We start from the raw sequence: 25,385 nt of genomic DNA, 5'->3' as shown, positions 1-25,385 counted from the left end.
GTTTAGGATTCTAACCATCTTTCTTTTTCTTTTTAAATTGAGTTATAATTAATATGGGCATCCTTGGTAGCTTCACTGGTAAAGAATCTGCCTGCAATACAGGAAACCCCAGTTTGATTCCTGGGTCAGGAAGATCCCCTGGAGAAGGGATCGGCTCCTCACTCCAGTATTCTTGAGCTTCCTTGGTGGCTCAGACAATAAAGAATCCACTGGCAATGCAGGAGACCTAGTAGGTTCAACCCCTGGGTTGGGAAGATCCCCTGGAGGAGGGCCTGGCAACCCACTCTGGTATTCTTGCCTGGGAAATCCCCATGGACAGAGGGACCTGGCGGGCTACAGTCCATGTGGTCTCAAAAAGCTGGACACGACTCAGCGACTAAGCACAGCTCAGCAGCATATAATTAGTGTATAGTACTGCATTTGTTTCAGGTGTACAACATAGTGACTTGATATTTTTTGTACATTATGAAATGATCCCCACAATAATCCAGCTTTCATCTATCACAATACAAATTTTTTATGGTATCATTGACTGTATTCTCTATGGGTTCACTTACATCCCTGTGATATATTCACTTTATGACTGGAAGTTTATCCTTCTTAATTCCCTTTACTGATTTTGTCTGTCCATCCTCCCACAATCACCTCTCTGCTCTTTGACCACCACTTGTTTGTTCTCCATGTCTATGAGTCTGTTTCTGTTTCATTTGTTCGTTTGCTTTGTTTTGTAGATTCTATGTATAAGTGAAATCATATGGTACTCATTTTTCTCTGTCTGACTTATTTCACTTAGCATAGTATCCTTAAGTTTATCTGTGTTGCTGCCACTGAGAGGAGTTCACTCTTTTTTAAGACTGAGTTGTCTTCCTTTGTATGTGTGCATCAGTGTATAGTATTTTTTTTATTCATTTATCTGATGATGAACATTTAGGTTGCTTTCATATCTTGGCTGTTATAAATAGTGGTGCAATGAATGGAGGGGTACTTTTTTTTTTTTATTTACTGTTTCTGTTGAAGTAGAAGTAGAATTGCTGGATCATATGGTAGTTCTATCTTTAGTTTTTTGAGTAATCTTCATACTATTTTCCATAGTGGCTGCACAGATTTACATTCTCAACAGCCATGCACAGTGATTCCCTTTTTGTCCACCTTCTCACCAATACTTGTTATTTCTTGTCCTTTTGATAGCAGCCATTCTAACTGATGTGAGGTGATAATCTCATTGTGGTTTTGATTTGCATTTCCCTGCTGATTAATGATGTTAACATTTTTCATGTGCCTATCGGCCATCTGTATGTCTTCTTTGAAAAATGCCTATTTAGGTTCCCTATGTATTTTTTAATCAGGTTTTTTTTTTTTTTTTTTGACATTGAGTTCTATGAGTTCTTTATACACTTAGGGTACCAACTTCTTATCAGAAATATTATTTGCAAATATCTTCTCCAAATCAGTGTTACTTTTTTGTTTTGTTGGTAGTTTCCTTTGCTGATCAAAAAGCTTTTTAGTTTTATATAGTTCCATTTGTTTATTTTTGCTTTTATTGCCCTTTCCTGTGGAGGTATATCCAAAAAAAAATTGGTAAGACTAATGTCAAAGAGATTACTGCCTGTGATTTTTTTTGTCCTAGGAGTACTATGCTTTCAGGTCTTATATTTAAGTTTTTAATTCATTTTGAGCTTATTGTTCAATTTAATATGAGAAAGTGGTACACTTTCATTCATTTGCATGTAGTTGTCCACTTTTCTGAACATTATTTATTAAAGATACTCTCTTTTCCCTATCATTTATTATTGCATCCTCTGTCATAGATCAATAGACCATGTGAGTGTTGGTTTATTTCTGTGATGTCTATGCTGTTTCATTGACCCATGTGTCTGTTTTTGTGCCAATACCATAGTATTTTGATTACTCTAACTTTGTAGTATAGTGTCAAGTCTGGGAGCCTGATACCTTCAACTTTGTTGTACTTTCTCAAGATTGCTTTGGCTTAAAAATGAGACAGCATTCAGAGTCTCTGAGTTTCAAGAAGCAGTAGAGTTAGGATATATCATAAAGAGCAAAAACCTTCCCCTTTTGTTTTCCTCTTTTTTAATTCTCTAAAGTAGTTTTCTTGATTATGCTGTACAAGATGATCCAGTGTATTTTAGGAAAAAAATATTATGGCTTATTTTTTCTTTAAAAAATAGAAATTAAACTTTACTAATATTCAATTTAATAAGTAGGGAATAGTTCTTATATATAATTCATAAACAGGTATCTTAGGGGTGTGTACTCAAAACTTTTTACTGTCCATTTCTCAGCCAAGGTGGGCAACCCTAAGACACAGAGATCTTGCTGTACCTCTCAGGAAAGGTTGTTAGATTTAGGGTGACATTTGAAATTGTGGACTACTAAATTCTTGGGCTTCCTGGGTGGCTCAGTGATAAAGAATCCACCTGCCTAGTGAAGGAGCCATGGGTTCGATCTTTGGGTTGGGAAGGTACCCTGGAGAGTAAATAGCAACCCACTCTGGTATTCTTGCCTGAGAAATTCCATGGACAGAACAGCCTGAGCCGGACATGACCTAGTGACTGAGCATACAAGCAAATTTGTACAAGAATTAAGTGGGATAAACAAAACGTATAGCATTTTTGTAGAACTCTTAATATCGTAATTATGATTACCTTTTCTTTTAATGTGGTGCAGTATCAAATAAATAAATAAAGAATACTCAGTCTTTCACTGTGAGTATGAATATATATACAAGAATATTTCATTGTGTTTATATGTTTTGTTAAGTTTGTGGTGGAACTATAAATTTAAAGGTATAACTATTTCTTATCTAATTTGTTAACAATACTTAATCCTTAAATAAGTGTTCTGAGATTTTGTTGTGCTTTTAATACAAGATCATATTGACCCTGGAAATTATTCCAGTATGAGTTAATCATGATTTCATCACAGTATAGAAATGAAGGCACAGTAGGTCAGGGGGCAAGAGCTCAGGGTTGTCTGGTTACTGAGATCTTTTTCACTGGTTTCCCTGAACTTGTTTTCTTTTTGATCCAAAAAAAAAAATTGACAAAAGATATTCTGTGATTATGGATAGAAATACTGAGTATTGTTAAGATATCAATACCCTTCAAAGCAATCTGCAGATTCAATGCAATGTCTGTGAAAATTCCAACATCCTTTTTTGCAAAAATGGAAAATCAGACACTCATAATCATATGAAATGGCATGAAACCCCTAAAAGTCAACACGGTATTGAAATAAAACAAGTTTGGGAGAGTCACACTTCCCAATTTCAAAACTTAACTACAAAGCTACAGTGATCAAAGCTGTGCGGTACTAGAGTTAGTGTGAGCATATGGACCAGTGGAATAGAATTGAAAGTTCAGAAATAAACTCATACATCTATAGCAAAGTAATTTTTAGCATGAGTTTTATATCCATTTATTTGGGAAAGAATTTTCTCTTCAACAGATGGTGCTGGGACCACTGGATTTTCCCATGCAAAAGAATGAATTTGGACCCCTACATCACACCATGAACAAAAATTAACTCAAAATGAATAAGTGACCTAAATGTTAAGGGCTAGAACCATAAAATTCTTACAGGAAAATGTTGTAAATCTTCATGATCTTGAATTTGCAGTGGATTTTTAGATACGACATCAAAAGCACGACGAGGGAGAGAGAAAATGCATAAGTTGGACTTCATCAAAATAAAAACTTCTGTGCATCAATGGGTATTGTCAAGAAAATGAAAAGAAAACCTAAAGAATGGGAGGAAAATATTTGCAAATCATATAATTGATAAATGTTTAATATCCAGAATATGTAAAGACTACAACAAAAAGACAAACAACTGAATTCAATAATGAGCAAAGGACTTAAGCAGATATTTTTGCAAAGAAGATACACAAATAACCAGTAAGCCCATGAAAGATGTTCATCATTATAGTGATTGGGGAAATGCAAATAAAAACCAGAATGAGGTATTACTTTACAGCTACTAGGATAGTTATACTTTTGAAGAGAGGAAAATAGCAAGTGTTGGCAAGAATTTAGAGAAGTTGAAACCTTCATACATGCTGGTGGAAATATAAAATGATCAACCCACCATGGAAAACAGCTTGACATTCCTCAAAAAGCTAAACAGAATTATCATACCTGACACCAATTCTCCTTTTAGGTATATACCCAAACACCAGGTCCTCAAAGAGATACATACATGCCAATTTTCACTGCATCATCATTTATAGTAACCAAAAGATATAAACATCCCAAGAGTTCATCAGCAGGTACATGGATGAACAAAGAGTGGCATATATGGACATGGCAGTATTAGCCATAAAAAAGAATGAAGTTCAAGTCTTGAAAGCATTATGCTCAGTGGAAGAATCTAGACAAAAAAGACAAATATTTTCTGATGCCTCTTATGTGAAGTATCTAGAATATGCAAGTTCCTAGAGGCAGAAAGTATAAGGGGAGTTTTCAGGGACCCATGATAGGGGTAGGGAAGTGTGAAAGATGAGAGTTATGGTTTAACTGTAACAAAGTTTCTGTTTGTGGTGAAGAAATGGTTTTGGAAATCAATAGTTTTGATGGTTGCATAGCATTATGATGTAACTAATGCCTCTGAATTGTACACTTAAAATTAGTTGAAATATTGCATTTTATTATATATATATGTATATATATATATATATATATATATATATATATATATATATAAATTTTATTTTTTTTTACCATAGTAAAAAAATTTTAAAAAATACTAGGGCTGTAACAATCCTGTCAATCTTGTGTCAGGTCAGTCTGTGATATACTTTGGGTTTGTATTGCTTATTATTAAAATTCATACTTCTTGCAGCACTATTAAAAGATGAAAGAAGTAGAAATGACACACATGAAAAAAGAAAAGGGAAGAAAAAGAAGTAGGTGGCTTTTAGTGAAATGTCTCAAAACCTCCAGTCACTTATTTCCTTCACACGAATAGCTGTGAGGTTGCAGAGCCTTACCTCAGGGCCATTGCAATCTAAAATCTTTGAGATGAATGCATTTGACAAGTCAAGTCACAAAGTAACTCTTTTGGGTATGAGGGCAGTGTCTACCCCATGATATTTTAAAGAATAAAGATACTTCAATTTTTTTTTTCTTAAAGGAGAACTAGTAATTAATTACTCTAATAACTGTCAGAAAATGAGGAGATAGAGTCAAAGACCACTGCTAGTTTTTGTTTGCTGAAATATCTCCTTGTTGCTCCTCACCTTGCTTACGCTTTCATTACTTTCTTGAACATGTGGAAAATAGTTATTGCTGTTTCACCGTTCATATTCTACTAACTCTGTCATCTGTGTCATTTTTGAGTCTGTTTCTATTGATCGATTTTTATCCTCATTATGGATTGTATTTTCTGGCTTTTGTCTGTGGCTGACTTTTTTTTTAAGATGCCAAATATTGGGAATTTTTTTGTTTTTGATGAGTGCTGGTTATTTTTGGTTTTCATAAATATTCTTGGGCTTTTCTCTGGGATACAATTATGCCACTTGGAAATAATATTTTTATTTCTTCTGAGGTTTGCTTTTATGCTTTTCTGAGTGGAACATCCAGAACAACCTTTAGGACACAGCTTGCTCTTCCCCAGTGCTGAAGACTCTGCCTAATTCCCGACGTGGACAAGGTTTTTCCACTCTGGCTGGTGGGGGTGCCAGTTATCCCCGCCCCCTGTGACTCTGCAGTCATTCTACCTGCTCCTTCCCGGTGGTCGTCCCCCTTCCCTTGGGTACTTTTGTCGCATGGATGTGCTGATACAGACTCCGGTGGTGACGAGAGGGACGATGTCTTCAGCTTTCCTGCTTCTCTCACCGTGAACCTGCCTTTTCTCCCATCCTCTGCTTTACAAATTTCAGCTGACTTGGCTGCTTCTGACTGTCAACTCTACCTTCTCAACCCAGGGGTTCTTCTGGACTCCACCTGGGTTACCCCCAGCCACCTACTATGGCATGAGAACTCTCTCCAGGGACTGTGTTGGGGCAGTTGTAAGAATTATTTTGTTTTCTTTCTGTCTCTCTAAGATCACTACACTCCTATTGCCCAGTTTCTTAAAATGTTTTTTTTTCCCCCAAACATTTTGTCTAGTTGTTTTAGTTTCTTAAAGTGGGAGAGTGAATTTAATTTAATCCCTGTTAGTTTACAATGCCCACTCTAGATTTTAAGCTGAGATGAAATTCTCTTTCAGTCTTTCACTCACTTGAAAGATATTTTTAGAAGCTTTGGAAGTTGAGACTTACCTCAAGTGCCTCTAATCAAGATAACTATGTTATTCCAGCTTTGCTTCTTTCTTTCTTTTTTCAATTGGACAGGCAAAAAAATTAAGAAAAAAGAATTCCAGTGTGGCTGGAGAATTTGACTCATGGGTAAAGCTCAAAAAACCAAATGTGCTTGGCTTTTCCAAATTATGTATCCCCACAGTACATTGCCAGGAGGGAATAATAGTCTACAGGGACTCTCACATTGTCCACATCAAGGAGAAACAGTAACTTGTTTAGATTAGTCACTAAGGAAAAGGTTAAGGGGAATAATTGAGTATATAAATATTCATGATGAGTTATTCAGAGAGAAAAGTATTGCTTCTAAACTTAAACAGAATTTTGTAACTGAGGAAGTTGTCAAAAGTCTTGAGATAAACTTACTTAAAGACTTAATACATAGAACAAAACCTCAAATTTTGAAGTGATCATGGGCATTTGTTACAAACAGACCGAGTTTTAATAGCTAGCTTGCTATTTATTATCCATGTGACCTTGAGCAAAAAACTTGATCTTTCCAAGCCTTGGTTTCTTATTCTGCGAAATGGGGGTCATTTCATCTACCTTGTAAGGTTTCTTTTAAAACTTACCTGGTACCATGTGTTTGAATTACTTTAACAGTTCTTGGCACATTCATTGTGCTCAAAAATATTTATTTCCTTCTTTTACATCAGATTTATACTTAACCGTAGAAGCCTTTTCTAAACTTTCTGATTTGAATTCCCTTGTAGCTGTCAGTTCCATAACACCTGCTTGTCTCAATCATGACAAACACCATTTTCCTCTTAAATAAAATCTTCATTATATTCTGTTTTCTCAAACCTGAACTCTTTTATTTCCCTATCCCCATACTGGATCTCAGAGCTATTGCCTTCAAATTTGAACTCTTTTCCTTCCTCTTAGTTAACCTGTTTATGTAGTCACTCTCCTATTTCTGAGGAAGCGTTTGACTATGATTATCCTTACCTTTACATAACTGATGCTCAGATGCCCTTATCATTTCTTACTTGGATGATTCCTGTGGCCTCCCAATGATAGAATCTGATCCACCTCTGTTTCCTTTGCCTGTTACTCTACAAAGCTTCCACAGTTGTTGTTTTTTTTTAAAATATTTATTTACTTATTTTCTTTATTTGGCTGTACCAGGTCTTGGTTTTGTCATGCCAAGTCTTAGTCATTCATGTGGGATCTAGTTCCCTAATCAGGGATCGAACCTGAGCCCCCTGCATTGAGGACATGGAGTTCCAGCCACTGGACTGGGAAAGTCCCAACAGTTGTTTTTCTGAGAATCAGAACTCACTATTAAACTGTCTTGTTTAAGATCCTGTGGACAAAGTCCCACACTCCTGAGGCTATTAGCAGAATCTTCCCCTGAGATGTATGAAGCTACCTCTTCATTCCCCCTTTCTTCCTCTGCTTCCCTGTGGCTTGTACCTTCTACTTGTTTCTTCTGGAGCACTCTTTTTTTCTCTTCAATGTCACTTCTAGCAAACTCTTCCTGCCACCACCCTGTGGAAATAAACCCCTTTAGTGCTTTATTCAAATAACTACATGGATGTGGCTTCTCTCTGAAAGAATTTGGGCTCAGGATTTTAATTGTGAAAAGGCAGACAAATATTTCATACTTTTAAAATATTCAAGATGTTGAAAGAATTGAAATATTTCAAGTTAGGTGAAAGGGGAATTCTCGTAACTGTTATGCAACACAATTCTCTAATCTTATTGTTCTGTAGCTCTTTAGTCCATTTAATACCACAGTTGATGCATTTTTTTTCTACTGCTTCTTGAAATGTCCCTTCTCCTGTCTTGAATCTCCCAGGTTTCAGGGTTTTTATTGGTTTGTCTATCCCACCGTGCCAACACTCATCTATCTATGCAAGCATCTGTCCTAGCTTCCTTTGTTCCCACCCACCACCCAAACCTTTATTGCCAGGTTTACTAGTTACTATTAAGGAAGAAATATAGCATCAGTGAACTTCCCTGTATTTAAGTAGAAAATCCAGTCCAGACCTGTTACAGACTCTTGGTATTCTGTCTCTCCTTTCTTTTCTTTTTCTATTTTTGCCATATTTTCATTTTCCCTCCCATTTTGTTTATGTCTTTTGTATTTCCTATGTAATATTTTTATGTGTTTTCTTGGATACGCCAGTGTTTTGATTGTCCAAGAATATTTATCTAATACCTTCTAAGTGTCAGGTGTAGTTCTGGATACTTGAGGTTGAATGGGGAACAAGATGAAACCTTTCACCTCATGAAGCTTCTACTCTATTGAGGGAGGCAAACAGCAAACCTGAGAGCAAACGATAACATTATTTTTGATGTAATACATTTTATGAAGTAAGCAAAGCAGTAGTGGGGGGTGGTAAGGTGTTGCCACTTTAACTGGAGTAACTGAGTTAGTCCTTTTTGTTCTGGTGATGTTTAAACTGGAGCCTGAATGATGAAAGGAGGGAAGAACATTCAGGCAAGTTAAGTGATAAGATCATGGCCTTGACCCAGGAGTAAGCCTGACATATTTAAGTGTGAGGGGTGGGGGAGGCCTTTGTGGTTAGAGCAGAGGGAATGTATACAAGAGCTGATTACATGATATTTTCTAGTTCATAGTAAGGAGGCTATAGACTCTCTTAGTTTCCTGGGCAACTGTAATGCATGATCACAAACCAGGAAACTTAAAACAATACATTTATTATTATTTTGTAGTTTTTAAGACTGGAGGCCCAGCATTAAGTGTTGGCAGGGCCATGATTTCTCTGAAGTCTCAGAAAGGATGTCCTTCCTTTGCTATACTGGCTTCTAATTGCTTCTTAAAATCCTTGGTGATACTTGGCTTATAACCATGTCACTTCAATGTGTGCCTCTATTCACGTGGGCTTTTACTCTATTTGTAGCTCTGTACGTCTGATTTCCTTATAAGGAGAACAGTCATTGGATTTAGGTTCCACCTAAATAGTCTTAAACAGTTATGGAGGTTCTCAAGTCTCAAAATGTGCAGTCAGCAAGCTGGAGACCCAGGAGAGCTGATGGTTAGTTCCGTCTGAGCCCCAAAGTCTGAGAACCAGAAATACTGGAAGGCTTGACACCCTGGAAAAGTCTGTGTGGCAGCTTGAGTCTGAAAGTGGGGAAAAAAACCTGTTTCACTTTGAAGGCTGTGTCAAGGGAATTCCCTCTTAATTTGAGTACAGCCATCCCTTTTGTTCTGTTAAACTGATTGGATGAAGCCCACTTAATTATGCTTTACTTAGAGTATGCTTTACTCATCCTGTTGGTTTAAATGTTAAACTCATTCAAAAGCACCCTCAGGGTAACACCCAGACTAACATTTGAGCAGGTATCTGGTTACCCAGTGGCACAATTAAGTCAATGCATAAAATTAACCCTTACAATCACATTCTTAGGTTCCAAAAAGGCCCTATAATTTTAGTGGGACGCTATTTAACCTACCTTATAAGTTAATATTTAAAAAGCCTCTCAAAGGTGTTAGAAGGAATGTTGTAATTTTTACTTTAAAATGTTTGCTTTTCCTTTTATGTGAATAGTTGCAGATAAAATTGAGAGCAAGAATGAAATTAGGGGGAAAAGCCAGAAGGCTGCTGAACAGAAATGTGAGCTGGTAACAACTTCAAATGGATTGTAACAGGTTGAAAATTGAATTTGGAAGTGACCGTTTCCACCCCTGATGTTTTTTCAATTTGTGCCCACATTTTTACTTTCACTAGTGGCTCATTTCTCTCTTTAAATATAGGTTGCATCTTTGTAAGTTATCAGTAATCTTATCTCCAAGGCACATTTCTTAGGATTAAAATTTTAGGTTCTTTTAATTGTCATTGTTTTCTAAAACACTATAGAAAATAAACAAGCTTGTCTTATGACCTTTGTAAGAAATATGCTTGGCCAAGTGATTCTTAGCATGATCCTTCTACTTTTTACTCCCAAGAAGAAAAAGTATAACATGAGGGTGGATAGGCAGGGATGTCAGACACAAATGATAATTTGGAAGAATTTTAAAATGCTGTATTTAAATTAGCTCTAGGGTCAGAGCTTACATTTTCCTCTGGGGTGAAGCACACATCCATCACATGCTTAGGGAGCCGTAATAGTAGCCATGGCCTCTCTGTGTAGATCTCTAATGAAAGGAGTACATCTATTTTGGATGGATAACCAGTTTTTGAAATTCCTTGTTCTAGGTAAGATGTTAAAACAGAAATATTAACTTCATGAGTTTAATGAGTAGCTTCAATGATAGCTTAGTGACAGATATGGAAAGAAAGTCAGGTGGGGGGCAATGAGAGGAGTAGAATGAGCATGCAATTAATGAATATCCACTGGCAGACTTGAATGTCAGCAGCAACATTCTCCTTCCTGGAAAATGTCTTTCAACTATGCATCCTATTACTATTCCTGCAGCCCATGTAGCTTGGAGATTGAGGCAGGGTGTGTTTGTAAGAAAGCTCTTCTTTACAACGTAATGAGTTCGAGGTAGGTAATTTGCAGAGATTGCTGGAGCAGTGGTCAAATCTGGGAAAAAACAATAAATGAAAAGACCATGTTAAACAGGAGATAGCTTATAATGAGCCTGGAGATCACATATACGATAGCCAGCTGTCTGGAATTTCTTCATATTCTTGTTTTCTCATGGAGACCACTAAATACTTTCTCTTACTCTGTTTTCTGAGTCTCTCTATCCCTCTCATTTCTACCTAATACATTGAAAATATGAATGAATTGGCAACTCTATCACTTAAAGAAATAAGAATTTCTTAAAGAAATAAAAGCAAAGCCTTTTTCATTATTCAACAAACATATTTGCCTAAACGTGTGTATATGATGTGACTTCAAATGCTACTAAATTCAAGGATGCTTTTATTTATTGCATTAAAAAAAACTTAGTTTTTCAAGCCTCATTTTTAGATTCTATGGCCACTTTTGCCATATAGTTTGGACAGTGTATGCAGTCTCTGTCCAAGCAACAAAAATGGAAGCCCCTTGCCCTCATTATAAATTGGGGAAGCACAGAAAGTTAAAATTCAACTTGATTTCATCAAATGGTTCAGTGGTCAGGGCATCACCACCTATCTGCTTTCCCGAGCCCTTCCTTCGTGGTGTCTGTCTCTTCTTCTGTAACATGAGAAAACAATAATAATCCCTAGATGCACATCTGTAAACAAATAGCTATAGAAACATAAAACATTTCTAACAGTAAAAAAAGCTATTTTTAAATATTTATTTCATTCTTATAGCATAACCTGGGGTTTTCCTGGTGGTTCCGGTGGTAAAGAATCTGCCAGCAATTCCTGGGTCGGGAAGATCCCCTGGAGAAGGGGATGGCGACCCACTCTTGCCTGGGAAATCCCATGGATAGAGGAGTCTGGCGGGGCCACATTCCTTGGGGTCACAAGGAATTGAAGGCGGCTGAGCCGCTAACAACAATGTAGCATAATCTGTTGTTGCCCGTGGTTTAAGTTGTTCGTGGAATTTGTGACTTGGAAAAATGTTAAAACTATCAAATATTTTCAGCTTTTAAATATATTCTTAGATTACATATAAGTGACAGAGACTTTTCTGGATCTTTGGATGGCAAGGCCTGAGGCATGTGGTATGTGACCTGAGCTGTCAGTGAAACCCTGACTCTGCCCTCTTGCTGGTCTCAGAACCTCTCTTATGCCTCTGTCTGATGGTGAAGGACCAGGGGTAGCATCCCACTGAACACAGGGCCTTAGCAGATTCTTGGGCTCATAGAACTAGACCAAGGAGAAATCACTTTATTTCAGAAACATTTCTATTCAAGTTTTCCAGCAGTGATTGAAGGGAGCTGGCAATCCCCCAAGAAAAATATAGTGGAGAAAGGAGTTAGAGCGGAGGAAATGTCAACGCCATGGACATTTGGCAAAGTAGATTAGAAGGGTTTTTCTATGAACTTTTCTGCTAGGTCCAGAAATTATAGCTGAATGCCACAAATCTTTTTATTGAAAAAAAAAAAATGGTGAGTCCAAATGTGGGTAGCCTCTGACTCTGGTTCTATATGCTTTCTAGCAAAAGTTGAAACTCCATCAGACCTTTAATGTACGTGAGCATCTTGTGTCTATTCCTTCATGTGTCTGTCTGTGCTCGTGTGTGCGTGCATGCATGTGTCTGTGAGGGGGGTGTTGTAAGGCAGGGTTCTTAAATGCTTTGTTGCATTATGTTAATTCCTCGGCAGTGCAATCAAATTCATGTCGTAATTAAAGCTGTCAGTTGGAAGGCAAGCCAATCGCCACGAAAACACAGCATAACAAATGAAGTGAAATGATTCTGCGTGTAGCTATACAATGCTTCGCCAGGCATGAAATTAAATAAGTAATTTGATGTTGACATCAGAAATTGAAATGATACCCACTGTTCCCTCATTCAGTCAGACCTGCATAAACAATAGCCAGAACAAATATGCACAACAAAGCTCTCTTCTCCACCCAGCTCCCTGAGTAATGTACAATATATATGCAAAATGAGTATAACAGAGCTTCCCGGGGCCTGAAGGATGTCATTTTCTTGGTATACAATAAGATGATATGTATGTGGGGGTGGGGAGGTGGGCTTGAAGGGGTCCTTCCGCTTCTGGGATAAAATACATTTGCAGAAAGGGGGAAAAAACACTGAAATAAACAAATCCCATGCTCTCTCTGAGTAATTCATCCTAAAATGAGTTTGCCTCCCAGGGGCACGACTCCAGGCTGGTGGAGATCTAACTTTGCTTTTGCCTTCCTGTGTTCAGTGGTGCGGGCGGGTGGGTGCTGAAAACAGGTGATGCCATCACATGGCTAATCATTGCTCTGAGGAGCCGTCTCCATGACTACTGTTGCTCTCCCTACGTACCGTTTATAGGATCACAAATGCAGCAAGATTTTTGAAAATCCAGTCCAGTGTCCAGGATCACATATCTAGGTTCTTTCTTCCCCCAAGCCTGTCTGGAACACTGAGGGGAAGAAAGTTTTGCTCCAGGAGCTGCATTTAGGAATGCCCTGGAGCATCATGTCCTTGTTTGATGCAGATGGTCTTTGTACTTATAGCACCATTATTTCTTTTTCAAAACTGGTGTAAAATCAAGAATCATATCTATATTTGGAGATATGATTTTTGGAGATGTTCAGTTCACCTGAGTCCCATCCACATACAATCCGTGCATTCATTAATTTATTTATACATTAATTCAACTAATACTTACTAAATGCCTCCTATGTGCAAGGCGTTGAGCTAAGTGCTAGGAAAACCAGGATGAGTCAAGCAGATGGTACCTGCTCCCTGTGGTTTGCAGAGCAGGAACAAGGCATTTAGATAGAACAGTTAGAGGATACCCAAGTAGCTGTTGCATCACTGTGGAAGTCCGTTCTCTGAAGGTGGAAGGTGTAACAACCAGCCCAAGCCCGGCAGGGAGAGGCCTCGCTGGTACAAGGATTCCTTGCTGAGACCTGAGGACTGTCTCAGTCTTAGTGTTCTTTTTGTTTCAAGCTTATCTGGGGCCTCTCTCGTTCATAAAGAGGACACCGCAAATTAAAGAATTTGTAATGAGAGGTTTTGGGGGAAAAAACAATACAAACAGCCAAGTTTAAAATTCAAACCAAGTTCCCCTATGAAGTGATGCCTCAGGTACCTTTCAGCATCACTGTTTTTTGTTCCCCATGTGTGAGAACTATGGAAGCCTAAACTGATAACTTTCGTGACTAAAACCTTTGGAAGAGTGGTGCTTTTCACTACTCCCCTTTACCCGCACATTCTTTGCATTTTAGTCTGCTAATTATGTTTACAAAATGTCTCAGTTTTGAAAAGCGCTCTGTGTGTACTAACTGGTGCCTTGAGGGAATAAGCTGGCAAGTAGGTCACACACTGGAAAAGTCATCCAAACCCACTGGGCTTTTTATTTTCAAGTCAGTCTGGGCTCTTTCCTCTTGCCTGCCCCTTTGCGGCCACAAAACTGAGTAGCTTGAGACCAGGGCATTGAATGTCAGCAAGTCAGGGAGGCAGGCTGATGCGTGTCTGGTTAGTCTCAGTGCAGGGCGAAATGCCATCATTAATTCATTACCCAGCTGCCTGTCAAATAAATTGGCAATTACGTCCACCGCAGAAGCTTGGAATTCAGTAAATAGCACGTTAGCATCTCTGAGTTGTTGAGAGATGTAAAGGGGAAAATTAAGCAACACGGTGTTTGTATCAGTAGCAGATGACAAGGGGCCGTGTACACAGGCGATGTGGTGTCGTGATGAAAAGCCTGCGAAGAACTGGTAATGAGCTGTGTGGATTGGAACGTGTTAAAAACCATTGCTGATTTTCCACTTTGTTTTTATGCTTTCTTGCAGAGTTCAGCTCCTTCCAGCTTGGGAACAGGCTACTTCGTAAGTTTATCTCAACTTCCACATGTGTGCCTCGCGCTGGCATTCATTTTCTTGTGTAATATATACTCATTAGGATGTGGAAAAAAAGTCCAGGAAATTCCCTCTCAGTCCTGAAGAGCAGACTGATGTCCATCCTTTTACTAAGAGTTATTTTATTTTTAAAAGACATCACCTGCTGGGCACTAGGGTTCACAAGTCAGTCTCAAAAATGTGTCTGGTTTCTAGCACCCAGGACATTTGCCCCTCACCTGGCAGAGTAAGGAGATACAGGGAATCCTGCTTAACTTGAGCCACCTTTCCTGAAAAATTGTTTTTTTTAGTGAGAAGTGTCAAATGGAAGATGGAATTCAATTTATGCAATGAGGTATACATGTACTTTAAGATCCCTTGAAGAACTGCCCCACTTATACAGTGAATTGCCATATTTTAATTTTTTTGAGAGGTGAATGTATGCTTTTCCTCACAGTCTGAGTAGGTGCCCTTTAGATTTTTTTCCCAACAGCCATCAAAATCCTCATTTTATTGACTATAGATACATTATTTAATTTTAAGACCTTTTTCTCTGTCGTTTGGGAAGTGTGTGGATGGTGATACACCTCAGGGCTTATCCAAATATTTCTCATTCATGAAGAAATTGTCACTTCCATTCCTTTTATCTATAGCTAAATTATCCTTCTTGGGTTCAGTAATGCTTTTCAAGATACAAGTAATTAAGAATTACACATAAACGTTATTTACACAGTAGGATAACATGCCCATGTAGACATTTGTTGTGGTATTTAAAGGAATTTGAAGGAATCTTATTTATGTTCTGAATGGTGAACACACTGATACTCTAATATCTGCTCAGCATTTTCAGGGAAAATAATGAAATCATGAAAATAAAGTGGAAAATAATTACTGATTCTGTTGCGTTGGCTTTAAATTTCTCCCCCCTAGAATGTTGATTACTTTGGTTTTCTTCTGCCCACACATTTCTCTCCTTACATTTACATTAAATCCATGAAAACAAGCATCATTTCATTGAATAATAAGTCTTTTCCAAGCTTAGATGAAGTGGCATTTGGTAAATGTGATTTTTTTTTTTTTTTTTTTTGGTCTTAGCCTATGATACAAAGAGAAAGGGTTGACGATTTCTTGGTACCTGCTTCATACAGTCAGCACACTTATCCTTATTCCTTATTGTGGTTGAATATTCATGCTTACAGAAACAAGCAGCATGCTGAAACGAGATCCTGCTTCAGCAGCCGAAATAACAGAAGTAGTCCCATCTGCCATCTCTTCACACCAGCCTGGATGTGGGTTGAGATGCTGGAAGTAAAATCTGGAGCGTGCCAATGTTTATTCTCTATCCAAAAACTAAATCCCCCCTCTTTACTTTCTTCAGCAGAAGGAGGCCAATGGCACTGACTCAGCCTCTGATTACTTCCAGACTGAGCATTCAAATATATATGTATATTATTGTCAGTAAGAGCACTCTGAAAGAAGAAAGCCACCTCTAAAAGAACTGAGAATTTTATTATGCTTTTGGTCACTTACTTTTCTAATTCCAGGAATGTTTATTTTAATTCTCTAATGATAGGTTCTTATGAATAAAGAGTCTTTTGCAGTTATAAATCTCAAATAATTTTTACACTTACACAGTGCTGGATGAGTATAAGAGGTTTTTTTTTACTTATTTTGGAAAAATTATTCTTAATATTACTTTGCTTATATATAAAAATCTGTAGTATTATTAGCTTACATGGAAGAGATACATACCAGATGTAAGTTCAGCTCTCAACTATGACAAAAATGTTCTACATAGAATGTGTTTCCAATAATGGGATTATCATGTTATGAAAGTGCAAAATCCATTGTTATTCTTGCCAAGTCCTCATCAAAAAGCATCTTCTGTTTCAGTTTCTATCTCAGCAATATCATATGTAATATTTAATTTCAGGTACTAACTTAAGCATTGGTGAGTTTCACACTTCTAAGTGGAAATAGTATATTCACAGTTTTTAGTGATTTCATGCCAATGTATTCTTTGCACTGTGCTTTATGATCTATGATGTCATGATGACCTTTACCTAAGTCTATAGTGAAGGCTCAGCATCAGGTAAGTGGAATGGTGATATTTCGACTTTATCCTTAATCCTCTTCAGCATCACTTTGAAGTGTGGGCAGAACCAAATTACCTGCAGAGTCAGTGAGCTATTAATGCAATTGAACCATAGTGTGAGTTCTAGTATAAGAAAACTGAAAGCACTCACCTCTTCAGTTTAACAACCCGAAACTGTTTTCTTAAACACTCTCCCGTGCCCCAACATCACTCTGACTTCAGAATCTTCTTTGACTTAGACTGTATGCTCCTGTGGAACTTTCCGTTACTAAGGTAGAATGCTGATCATCATGTATGCTGATAAAGTAGATGCCCACATAACTGTATGCATTTGCAGGCATATATGTACACATATGTGTGTGTACCTTACCCACAGCCAGTATGTTTTACTTACCTTCAGTTCTTTTCATTAATCAGTAGTAGTCAGTTAAAGACTTTGAAGAATAGACTTTTGTTTTTGATGAAATTGTATTTGTTTATACCTCCTTGGTTTTGTGTTTCATAGATGTCTGCATAGGTCTGTCACTTTTCCAATCCACTTATAAGCTGAAGATTCGAGAAATGAGAACAGCAGCTAAAATCAGTATTTACATAATCATATTGCAAAGAATTCTTAAAGTAGACAAAATAGAGAAGGATTGGAACAAACTTTTCACATTTTTGGGAGCTTATGAATAATGTGGGTGTTATATACACAGAGACACACACATATATATTCATTACATACTCATGCCCAGCTCATATTCTAAATATAAATGGAAGTATAGACTAGTTGGAATCTATTTGCTTTTTTATTTTTTTGGCAAGAGTACCAAAACTTGTTGGAGTGTGTAGGATTTTCTTTAAAAAAAAAAAAAAAACACACATTGATGCAGTGAACACATTTTTCTTTTCAATTTAAATGTTTTGATCTATATTTTCTTCTTTTACATGTATTTGAAGTTTTATTATGCATAGCATATAATTAAGAACTTAGAGACAGGATGATATAAAGACTGCTTGTATGACCTTGGATGAATTATTTCTTGTCTCTGAGTCTGTTTCCTCATCTTCACCTACCTAAGAGTTGTGACTATTAAATGAGGTAAGGTATTTAATGCACACAAAGCAGCTCTCAATAATAGGAAATAATACATGTTGTCTTCTGTGATCCCCACTGTAGAGTGTGATGGAATAAATGTGGCCTCATTAAGTGGTTATGAAGTGCGGTGGTGATGGAGAAGTACCACTGGAAATTCACAACAAAAAGTAAACACTGTAGTTTATAACTGTAGGATAGGAATATTTTGTTCTCATTGCATACTTTCTTGGGAGGCTAGGCTTTTGTGTTTGGTCAGCTGTATACCAGTTTACTCCATATACAAACATAAAACAAATATGGAATTCCTTCCTTGTCATCCTCTATGATCATGATGAGGTAAGAATGAACTATTCTGTAGGCCATCCACATATTATGACTGTTTTAATTTGTCTGTTAAAGTTATTTGTTGATTTTTTTCCCCTCGGATCTGAGGCATTTAAAAACTGCTGATAGCTCTTCGGGTTGGGCTGAAAGTAGGAAGGAAACTTGGAATAGACGTCTCAGGAAAGAAGAGATTCCTTTTTAGGAACATAATGAGTTTGGAAGTTAGAGTGCATAAGTTAGAAATTTAATTATCTTCAATGATAGTTTAAAAGAGGTGGCCAAAATAACAGGACAAACAAAACATTGCCACCTAAATTTAAATTTACATTAAACCAGTATTACCCTGTAATAACTTCAGTATGTCCTGAGAAGTCAACTGTGGGCTTATCACAAAATGTCTTTGAGATGTGACTGTTCTTGTATTCAGGAATATCCCTAAGTGACCCCTAGTAGTTACCCAGTAATTCACCTAAGTACATTTGAAACAGCCTCAGAGATTCTCTGTATCCAAAGTGAGCACAAGGTCACTAAAGTGGTTAATTATGGGATATGTAATATAAAAATTTAGTGAACATATTATTCTGATTATTATTATAAAACAAAAGCCTTGGAACCTATCAGTCACCTTAAAATCTAGGACATTGCTAATGATTTTGGAGCTGTCTGTGTACTATGCAGAAACACTGAACAAATGAAATCAGTTGTCCTTTGGAATGGTAAATTTGCCAGTTTTGTGCTGTAACCTTTAAAATACTACCCTGAGCTATATTTGCCTCCTAGAAAGTAACAAAACTAGAATCTGCACTTAAGTATTGTGTTTTGTTGAGATTAGGAACCACAGAATTATTTATATTGGAGGGTTGCTTTATATCTGTACTCTGACAGATTCTTCAATATAGTCACCAGTAAAGTCTAATTTTGAGGGACTTAGACTAAGACTTGGACTGCAAGGAGATCCAACCAGTCCATCCTAAAGGAGATCAGTCCTGGGTGTTCATTGGAAGGACTGATGCTGAGGCTGAAACTCCAATACTTAGGCCACCTCATGCGAAGAGTTGACTCATTGGAAAAGACCCTGATGCTAGGAGGGATTGGGGGCAGGAGGAGAAGGGGACAACAGAGGATGAGATGGCTGGATGGCATCACCGACTCGATGGACATGGGTGTGTGTAAACTCCGGGGGTTGGTGATGGACAGGGAGGCCTGGTGTGCTACGATTCACGGGGTCGCAAAGAGTCGGACATGACTCAGCGACTGAACTGAACTGAGACTAAAACTGAAATTCCGTTTTCTATTTCCCACTGTTACCTTTTTAAAATGTTTTTGATTGGTTTTTAACACTCTGAAATTCAGAATAGGGTCTGTGAGCCATGAGCGGCATACTCTGATTAAGTGAACGTTACAATTTAAATTTGGGTGAGTAGACATTTCATCATTTGTAGAATCTGTGCAATGGGATGACTCTTCTTTCTTACCCTGTGGAAATTGTCTTCTGTCTCCATACCATTTTTACCTTCCTTGTGAAGTACGAGGTAATCAAGAAATTTGGTGAATAAAATAAACAGAAAGGATGAGTTGGTGTCTTCAGTTGCCACCAATCCCATAATATTCTTATTTTCTGAACTTTTCTGTGAGGGAGTAGACTAAGTATTTTTAAACATCTACAGGAATCTTTGTGGTTGACTGTTGCAAACTAATTACGGAGGTAGAATGAAATCCCACGTGCTCCTCCTGGATGTGGGAACGAGCCCTCAGCCTGGTCTCCCTGTCTTCTCACCTCTCCTCTCTGGCCCCTCAGATTTGGAGAAAGTAAATCATTTTCTAAAATATGATTTGAGAAAAGAAAATGATTTGAAGGGAAAAAAGATTTTACCAGCCACTGGACTAGATAATTGCTAAAGGGCCTTTGGTTCTTTATATTCCAAGATCTGTAATTCTGTCTGCCCTGCATCTAAATGTCTGCCCCAGGATCAGCCCTTCTGATTGACTTTGCTGCCTTTCTCTGCTGTCATCTGAGAAACAGGAGTGTAAGGCCATAGCCCCCTTACTGCTTAATGAACGCCGCTCTTCAGTTGAGTGACCAAGTCTGCCTTTCTTTGAAATAAACAGTAGTGAACAGTGTTTTTATACCTGCATTATTCAGTTACATAAGCACATAGAAATAGGCTATAAGCTTATTCTGTCCCATAGCTAGTGTATCCGTATTTGGTCATAGAGATGATGCAGTAAAGCTTTTAGCAAAGTAAGCAAAGTGTATTGACAGTCCCAGAGGGAACGTACAGGTCACTGTCATGGAATTCAGAAAGTAATGTTATTTATTTTTTTTAAATCTGTTTCCCAGCATTGGCTTTAAAGGAGATTGTCTTATCCTTGTTGGGGATTTCCAAATTATAGAAATGTTGAATGAGTTGGTATGAGCAATATAAACTAAACCATGGGCAGTGTGAAACCCCAAGGTTTACTCTGACTACCCACACAACCTTTATTTTGATAGATTTAACTGGCCTGGAGTTTTGTGGACTATCAATCAGAAGAATCTTTAAGATCAAAGACTGATTTCTTTGCTTAACTGCTTTAAAAAATATTTTTCCTGAAATTGTAAATGAAATGCTTCCCAATCCATTGCATAAGGAACTTAGAGCTTGGTGAAATACCAAGAGTACCATTTGAAGAGAGGTTAAAAAACACAACTGGGGCTTGTTAAAAAGGAAAAGTGCTATTTTAACTCCAAGTGTCACATTTTCCTATAGTCAGCTCCAGCAGTAAACAAGAGTTATTGGAGGCTTAGATGGTTTGAGACACTTCACTTATCTCCTAGTACTTGACTTCAGAAGCCAGACATTTAAAATGCATTTTGCTCGTGCAAAAATGTTTATCCATTTAAAACACAATATCGTTTTAACAAAAGCACCTTGGTGACAAGCTGTTTAGATACAGCACAGTTAATAAACTGTCAGGTCCCATACACGTATACTCGAAAAGACCAACACAGTTACCCAAAGATTGGCGTTATAAATCACTGTTAACAAACCTAGTTTGCTTACTAGGCTAATGAATGATCTCCAGTTTTCTTGTAATTAGCTTCACTAACAGTCACGTTAAAAGGACCTGCCTTATACTACATATACTACATGTGATTTCTTTTCTTTCATATTTTCGGTATTTGGTTTATAGGGTGGAAACAAACAAAAAAGACTTTCAGTCTCTCTTGACCACTCCCTGGTAATAAATTCAGATTGTAGCTTGGAGTGGAAGCCTTGCCAAAGGTGATGACTGTCTATTAGGGGCTTATAAACTGTAATGTACTCACATATTTGCAATGGAGTGGTGAAGCCAGATAATTGCAGTGTTTCCTGTCTAAATGCGCTGCTGTGTGTAGTGGCCTCTGATTTTAAGGAGCCATTAAAAATGCAGCAAGGCATAACAGCTGTGGTTCCCAGTGTACTTCTAATATTTCATATGTTCATTGCATCTCATAAAATCTTGCCCAGACCAACAAATGATTGTAAGTACCACTGAAAAGCTCCAGAAGGAAATTGGGGAGAATCTGAATGATGTAGGTAGCATTACAGAGACCAAGCAAGAACTCACTCAAGCCCATGGTGGACCACATTTCTCAAATAACTCCCCAAAGTTCTCCATTTCCATTTTAGTCTCTGTGGAAAACATTCACGTTTTATCTCTTACAGGAGGTTCCTGTAAGTAACCTACTTTTGTGGGAAATAGTCCTGACTCTGCAGAGGGAAGGTAGGGCTGTATCCTGTGCAGAGAGAATCATAGTAAGTTAACATCTCAATCCTAAATCCAAATGAGGCAAACAATTTGGTTCCTTTAGAATTTATTTAAAATATATTTAAAAAATGACTTGGTAACAGTACTAACTCTGTGATATGACAACTTGACTTCTCTGAACAAAAGAAATGTTAATACATTCTGAGAGGCAAAGAAAACTAGAGAATTCAGTGTTCTTTTAATCAGATATTAAACATTATGACCAAATGAAAGCTGTAAGGTGTGTTTGTACAGAGGCACAATACAGTTACAAGATATTTGCATCTATTTGTTGCTAAATTACTAACTTTCAGTTTGTTAATTAAAATAGACCTATTAGTTTTATTTTATGTAGTCTGAGGGTTACAAAATCTCTGGGTAAGAAGAGACTTCACAGACCACCCTGTGATATCATGGAGTATTCGTCTTTGTTTGATTTACCTCACTTAGCATAATGCCTTCAATGTATATCCAGGCTGTCATGAATTGTAGAATTTCCTTCTTTCTCATAATAACATATATATATTGAACATATATAAGAACATGTATATATGTTCTTATTCAAACATCATATCTTCTTTATCCGTTTATTCATTGACAGATACTTAGGTTGTTTCCGTATCTTGACTGTTGTGAATAATGCTGCAGTGAATGTGAGTGTGCAGTTGGTAAGTCTGCTAGATCATATGGTAGTTTAATTTTTAATTTTGTGGTGAACTCTTTTTCTGTTTTTCATAATTGCCAAACCAGTTTACATTTCCACTAACAGCATATAAGGGTCCCCTTTTCTCCACATCCTTGCCAATATTTTTTTTATCTTTTTTTTCTTTTGATAAACACCATCTGAACATCTGTGAAGTCACACCTTGTTGTTTTGATTTGCATTTCTCTGATGATTAATAATATTGGGCCTCTATTCATCTACCTGTTGGCTGTCTTTCTTTGGAAAAAATGTCTGTTTTAGGTCCTTTGCTTGTTTTTAATTAGCTTATAAGTTACCACTTACATGTTGAATCTTAAAAAGCTGAACTTGTGAAAACTGAGAGTAGCATGGTGGTTACCAGGGGCTGTAACTGGTAAGTAAAGAAGAACCCTTTGCTTCTTTGTCAGAGATTAGTTGACTTTTTTTGTGTGTGTCTAATTTTGTCTCTCAGTTCTGTTTCATTAATCTGTCTGGGGGTTTTTTGTTTGTTTGGTGGGATTTTTTTGGCCAATATCACAGTGTCTTGATTACTATAAACAAATAATAATACTTACAAATAAGTTTTGAAGTTGTGTTTTGTCAGTTCTTCAACTTTGTTTTTCTCCTTCATCATTTAAGTGGAAATTCTGGGTCTTTTGCCTCCCCATATAAGCTTTAAAATCAGTTTGTCAATATCCAGAAAATGTCTTGCTGGTGTTTTGCTTGGAATTGCATTGAATCTGTAGATGAAGTTGGGATGAAGTGATATCTTGACAGTATTGAATTTTCTTGTTCATGAACATGGAACATCTCTGGACTTTTATTTAGTTCTTCTTTGATGTCTTTCATCAGAGTTTTGTAATAGCTTTCCTGGTATAAATCTTGTGTGTACTTTGTTATGTTAATAACTAAATGTTTTACTTTGGGGGGTGTTCATGTAAATGATAGTATGTTTTAAAATTTAAACTCCACTTGTTAATTGCTGGCATATAGGAATGTAATTGAACTTTGTAATATTAATCTTGTTTCCTGAAACCTTACTTTTTTCACTTACTGTTTCTAAAGGGAGCATTTAATATTTCTTTTGGATTTTTTACATAGGTGATTATTTCATGTGTGAATAAAGACATTTTTATTTCTTCCTTCCAAAACTTTTACTTTTTATTTCCTCTTCTGGTCTTATTGTATTAGCTAGGACATCCAGTTTGATGTTGCAAAGGAGTAATGAGAGGAAACATCCTTGCCTTGTTCCTGGTTTTACAGAAAAGCATTGAGATTCTTATCAGTGTGTATGATGTTTGCTGTAGATTTTTTTGTAGGTATGCTCTATCAAGGATAGGAAGTTTCCTTTTATTCCCAGTGTGCTGACAGGTTTTTATCATGAATGAGTATTGATCTTGTCAAATGCTTTTTTTTTTCATTTATTGATATGATTACATGATTTCTCTCCTTCAGTCTGCTGATGTGATAGATTACATTAATTAGTATTCAAATGTTGTTCTTGCTTTTCTGGCATACATCCTACTCATTTGTGATGTGTGTTTCTTTTTATACATTATTGGGTATGATTTGATAATATTTTATTAAGGATTTTTGCATGGATGTTCATGAAAGATATTGATCTGTAGTTTTTTTCTAATGTCTTTGTCCAGTTTTGATATTAAAGTAATGCTGGCCTCATAGAATGAGTTATAAAATAATCTTTCTTCTTTTACCTTCTGAAAGAGATTGTAGAGAATTGGTATAATTTCATACTTCAGTGTTTGATAGAATTCACTAGTAAACCCATCTGGTTCTGGTGCTTTCTGTTTGGAAAATAATTGTTGCTTCAAATTCTTTAATAAGGCTTATTCTGATTACTTATTTCTTCTTGAGTTATGACAGAAGTATCTTTCAAGGAATTGGTTCATTTCATCCAAGTTATATTATTTGTGGCATAGAGTTCTTCTTTATATTCATTATTATTTGCTTAACGTCCATGGGATTTGTAGTGATGTCCCTACTTTCATCCCAATGTTAATAAATTATGTCTTCTTTCGTTTTTCTTAGTTAGCCTGGATAGAGGCTTATTGATTTTTTTGACCTTTTCAGAGAACCAGCTTTTGGTTTTATTGATCTTCTCTATTGAGTTTCTGTTTTTAACTTCATTGATTTCTCTTCTAATTTGTATTAATTTTTTTTCTCCTGCTTAGGATTTAATTTGCTCTGATTTATCATTTCCTTATGTGGAAGCATTGATTATTGATTTTAAAAGTCTTCTAATATGTGGATTCATTGGTATAAAGTTTCTTTAGAAATCTTTTCACTGTATTCCACAAATTTCGATGTTATATTTTATTTTCACTTAGTTGAAAATATTTATCTTGAGATTTCTCCTTTGACCTGTGTGTTTTTTTTAAGTGTGGTATTTCCTGGAAAGGTTTTTACTTTTCAAAAGTATCAGTTTCAGCACCTTCACCTCAGCTAACCTAGAAGCATTTGATTCATAATAAGTTTCTCAAGAGATTTTTGAGGAGTCATCCTGACACATGTTCATAGACCTTAGTTGTACACATATATAATGTAATTCTAGAGACCTCTGCAGTTGTCATTACCACATGATTTAATTATAAACACATTTGTTTTAACAAATTTTTGTCTGTATCTTTTCTTGCTATAATATCGCTTGTCCAAGAGTCATTTAAATATCTATTTAAATCTGACCTCTAATTAATTGTACTTGATATTTTTTTCTGCCACATAGTTTCTTTGTCATACTTATGTGA

General features: G+C 36.7%; 1 protein-coding gene across 2 annotated transcripts in view; it reads left to right on the top strand.

The window, feature by feature from the left end:
* AUTS2 (activator of transcription and developmental regulator AUTS2) overlaps positions 1-25,385 on the top strand; it is a 1,188,182-nt gene that overhangs the window by 499,514 nt on the left and 663,283 nt on the right. For both annotated transcript variants that reach the window (XM_065924779.1, XM_065924780.1), the window contains exon 4: positions 14,623-14,658. In XM_065924779.1, coding sequence (XP_065780851.1) covers positions 14,623-14,658 — 36 coding nt within the window. The remainder of the gene's footprint in view (positions 1-14,622; positions 14,659-25,385) is intronic.

This window comes from Muntiacus reevesi, chromosome 2, assembly GCF_963930625.1.
Source record: "Muntiacus reevesi chromosome 2, mMunRee1.1, whole genome shotgun sequence".
NCBI classification, from domain to species: domain Eukaryota; kingdom Metazoa; phylum Chordata; class Mammalia; order Artiodactyla; family Cervidae; genus Muntiacus; species Muntiacus reevesi.
This window is presented reverse-complemented; position numbering and strand designations above follow the sequence as displayed.